Genomic DNA, 4,310 nt, shown 5'->3' with positions numbered 1-4,310 from the left:
CTACTGCCAGCTCTGCCTGGCAGAAGGGTGACACGGGATAAACGAGAGCCCGCACTGACTGAGTACGGGAGAGACGGCTGGAAGGCAGCAGGAGTTACTGAATCTTTTGTTGCATTGCTGGGGAGCGAGGCTCTTTGCGACACAGCGAGCTGGGCAGGGAAAGGACGGCTGATTTGTCTGCATTGGATTGTGCTCCGCTTGTCGATTTGTGTTTCCCCTCTCGTGTTTCCTGTCAGAGGAGCAGACAGCTCAGTGCAGGTGGCGGGGCCGTGCCCCCTCCAGCTCTGTGTGGCCTGGCCCCAGACCCTGCCCCATAGAGCGGCCGTCCTGTCCCCTCCAGGGCGATGGCTCCTTGGATCAAACCTGTCTCGGTCTCCTTCTGGCTCCTGCCTCTCTGCTCCCTCGCCATGGCTGGTAAGTGACGCCTGGTCTCCCAGGATGCCTGGGTCCCATTCCCCACCCCAGCACCTTCCCCCAGGGCTGGGCGCTGTGGGGACCCCTCGGGTTGCTGTCCCGGATGCCTGGGTCCCATTCCTCATTCCATCTCTCTCCTTCCTGCAGGAGTTCACCGTCTCTCCTATCACCAGCTCGTCTCCCCGCAGGTGGATCCCGGCCTGCCCAAGCATTTGAATGTGGTGAGCTTGAACGACCTGGTGCTCTCAGCCTACAACAGCAGCACCAGGAAGATGACTCCCCGCAATGGCTACACCCCAGCCGACCAGGACAGCCACCAGTTCTGGAGAGCACGCAGCACCTGCTCCTTGGCCTGGGTCTCCTGGGTGGAGACCGAGTACCAGGGGCTGGTGCGGCAGATGAACGCCAGCTCCCCAAAGGCGGGTGAGTCCCTGTCCCCCAGCTCCGGGGATGGACGGGGCGGGCAGCATAAAGCAGGGGGAGGAAGCTGGGGCTGGGCAGGGGACACCGGAGGGCAGTGATTTCCCTCATACCTAGACATTAGAGTGGGGGATGGTGGCTGATGCAGCCCCTCTGCCCCCAGAGCCGTACTACCTGCAGATCCTGAAGAGCTGTGAGCTGGACGATGGCACCAACACCATCCAGGCCACCACCCACTATTCCCTCAATGGGGAGGACTTGCTGCAGCACCGGGCCGACCAGAACCACTGGTTCTCCATGCACCCAGCCGCCTGGCGCGTGGCCGAGCGCTGGAACCGCCAAGGGGAGGCTTTCTCTCCAATGGCAGTCATCACACCCCAGCATTGCAGGTTCTTGATCGAGAAGGCCATGCCGTTTACCTCCCAGAAGACAGGTGACAGCTCGGCCGGTGCCCCTCACTCCCGACCCGCAGCCCCTGCTCTGCCAGTCCCTGTGACTCACGACCCTTTCTCGCCCTCCCCACAGCCCAGCCCGCAGCGCGCGTGGCCCTCGTCCCAGGGACCCAAGACCGGCCGTCCCGCCTCGTCTGCCACGTGACGGGCTTCTACCCCCGCGACATCGAGGTGACCTGGGAGCGGGCGGGCCAGGGGGTCCAGGGGGAGCAGGTGACCAGCGGGATCCGGCCCAACGGGGACCCCACCTTCCAGGTCCGGGTGTCCATCGAGCTGGGGCAGGAGGGGGTCGGCCCCACGGAGCACGTGTGTGTGGTGAGACACAGCAGCCTGGGGGACGCCCCCCTGAGAGTGACCTGGGGTGAGTACTGGGGGGGGCAGGGTGGGGGGAGCAGTGGGGTGACCACTACTGAGGGGGGAAATGGGGGAGATGGATACAATGGGTCGGGGGAGGAGGGAGGTGGGAAATGCAGAGGGGGAGTTTGGGGGGCACCAGGAGCTGGGTAGACAGAGAGAGGCACTGGGGAGAGGGGGAGAGAGAGTTTGAGGGGCTCAGAGGAGGGGAGAGAGAAAAGGGGGTGTCCAGCTGCAGGGCAGACAGACTGGTGGCAGGGGGCAGCCAAACCAGGGGAAGGAAGGATGCTAGCCCAGGCCTATCGGGGCAGAGGGCAGGACCCATGGGAGGGGCACAGGGGCATTGGGGGGCCCGTGGCTCAGTCTGTCTCGGGGCATTTCCAGATGCCAAGGCCACAGCCCCGGCGGGTTTCCTGGTGATCGTTACTGGCGTCTTCCTTGCTGTGGTGGGAGCCGGGGCCCTGGGCTGCTACCTGAGGAGGAAGAAAAGTGAGTGATGCCCCCACAAAGCCCCCTAGCACCTATCCTGCCCCCCGCACAGCGCCCCCCACACAGCGCCCCCTAGCACACCTCTTGGTTCCCCACACCTGCTCCTGCACCACAGCACCCCCTACTCAGCCTGCACCACCCACAGCACATCTTCCTAGCCTGAGCACTGTGCCCCTTTGTTAGCCCCCTACCCTGCCCCCTGCAGCACAGCGCCCCCTAGAGTCCCACACTGAGCATTACTACCGTCACGTGAGATCCCAGGGGCTCCGTGCTGAGCTGTGACTGGATATAGGGTCGCAGCTGGGGTCCCCATTGTCGCCTCCACACACCCTGGCTGCAGGGGGGGCATGAGTGAGCCCCAGGCAGCTGGTCTCCAGTTGAGTCAATTTCTGCTTTGGCTTCCCCTGCAGGGGGCCAGAAGGGGCCGTATCGCCCAGCGCAGACACAGCCAGAGGCCCTCGGCTCTGCTTCAGACACGTCTTAGTCAGCAGGAGGCTCCGCGTCCATGGCAGCTTTTTGCTCAGATGCTGCCGAGTGACCAGACACAGAGCCAGCTGTTCTACGACTAGCAACCTGGACTGGAGCCACATGGACCATCTCTGGCAAAGGGAAGGTGCTGAGGGGTGGCAGATAAGTTCCAAATCTCTGATGTCGCAGAGTGGGATGTACCTCTCCATCCTGTGCGCCTTTCCACCCTCAAATTACCCTATGCCCTGTAGCTCCCAGCCCCCACAAAGCCTCCCCCACTTTCCATTCTCTGTCCCCATGCAGGCGGCACCTCAATCATTCTCCTCTGGGGAATTTGTGGTGCTTTTTTGAGGCATGATCCATCCACACAAGTTTCACCTTCACAAAGTTTTTTATCGGAGCCACGTCATTGCCTTGGTTTTCTCAGGTGCTACCCCTGGCTTCCTCTGTGCAGCTCTTGAATCTGCGGAAGGGGGTGGAGTCTGTCCATTGTTTTTGCTTTTCCCCTTTCATGGCAGGAAATTAACTTTGTCTTGTACATTTGTAAAACATTTGCAACATTGTATGTATATAAAATGGTAAAAAAAACCTTTTATAAACATGTGTTGCTTGTATATTTAAAATGTATATGTTACATCAAATGTATATAGGCTGGTTATGTACATTGTGTGTATATAAAATGTTGCTTTGCTGCTTCTTATAATATGATACTTTCGATGCTCATTCTGGCCTTGCTAATGTAACGGATCGAGTAATGTCTGGCCGTGTTCCCACAGCGTCTCTCTCTCTGTTTGCTTTCAGACCAACACACTGGTCCTAAACCTCTCGACTCCCCTGCTGATTCCACCAAACTGCCTTCGGTTTCTTTGCTGTCCCAGCTAGGCAGGGACCTGAATTTGAAAAGTTTCCTGTTTTGTCCATAAAGTTTGCTAATTTCTAACCGTTTTGGACCAAACCCTAGTGACAGCAGAGGGGTGAAATTTTACACTTGGCAGAATAATAAACTAAATATTATTACACAGTTGTATACAAAAGGGAAATGCTCTAGATTGCAAAATAATGCACCAAGTGGCTCAGGGTTACATCTATTGAAAATACTGTTTAATAATAGTTTCTTAATATACCAAGTGTTAAATTTCCCCAGTCCTGCAGTCACTGGGTTCCCCGTGTTACCTGTCAGCTCTGTGTTCCTGGGGAGCCCTGGCGCAGTACCCAGTCTGTGTCTGACTCACGAAGAACTCCCCTGGCCTCTGCCTGAACCAGAACTTGCTTAAAACACACTTAGTAGGCTGGGTTTGAAATGACTAAACCATGAAGATGTTCAGCTAAGCAAAGAATGAAAGAAAAGTTCGATGCACCTATGCCATCTGCTGGGTAGTGATTGTAGCCGCAGAGAAAGTAACAGGCCAGGAGTCTGAGAGCTGGTGGCAAGTGTGCGATAGAAAATTGGAGGACTGCCCTCCTCCAGCGAACCGTAAAACAGAGGATATGAATTGGGGTGAACATGGTGGACCTCAGAGAACTGAACCCATCAATGGAGCTGGAGAAAAGTGTTAGTTTTACACTGGAAAATCAAATCCCATCTTCTGCCCAGCTGTAATAGTAATAGGAAGAACAAGGAGAGTCCTGTAGTACTTTAAAGACTAACACATTAAATTTCTGCAGGTATAAGCTTTTGTGGCCTGTAGCAGGATACAGCCCATGAAAGCTTAT

The 4,310-nt window shown here is 56.7% G+C and overlaps 1 protein-coding gene across 1 annotated transcript; it reads left to right on the top strand.

The window, feature by feature from the left end:
• The first annotated feature begins 344 nt into the window (after positions 1 to 344).
• LOC137145121 (rano class II histocompatibility antigen, A beta chain-like) lies at positions 345 to 2,613 on the top strand. The gene is made up of 6 exons (XM_067535738.1): positions 345 to 414; positions 562 to 837; positions 998 to 1,267; positions 1,360 to 1,647; positions 2,025 to 2,129; positions 2,540 to 2,613. Exons 1-6 carry the CDS (start codon positions 345 to 347, stop codon positions 2,611 to 2,613), a joined length of 1,083 nt encoding a protein of 360 aa, XP_067391839.1.
• Positions 2,614 to 4,310: the final 1,697 nt, after the last annotated feature.

This window comes from Emydura macquarii, unplaced genomic scaffold (genome assembly GCF_026122565.2).
Source record: "Emydura macquarii macquarii isolate MOO-44397 ecotype Brisbane River unplaced genomic scaffold, CSIRO-AGI_Emac_v2 contig_3512, whole genome shotgun sequence".
Classification (NCBI taxonomy): domain Eukaryota; kingdom Metazoa; phylum Chordata; order Testudines; family Chelidae; genus Emydura; species Emydura macquarii.
The sequence above is the reverse complement of the archived record's forward strand: the minus strand, read 5'-3'. Positions and strand labels throughout refer to the sequence as shown.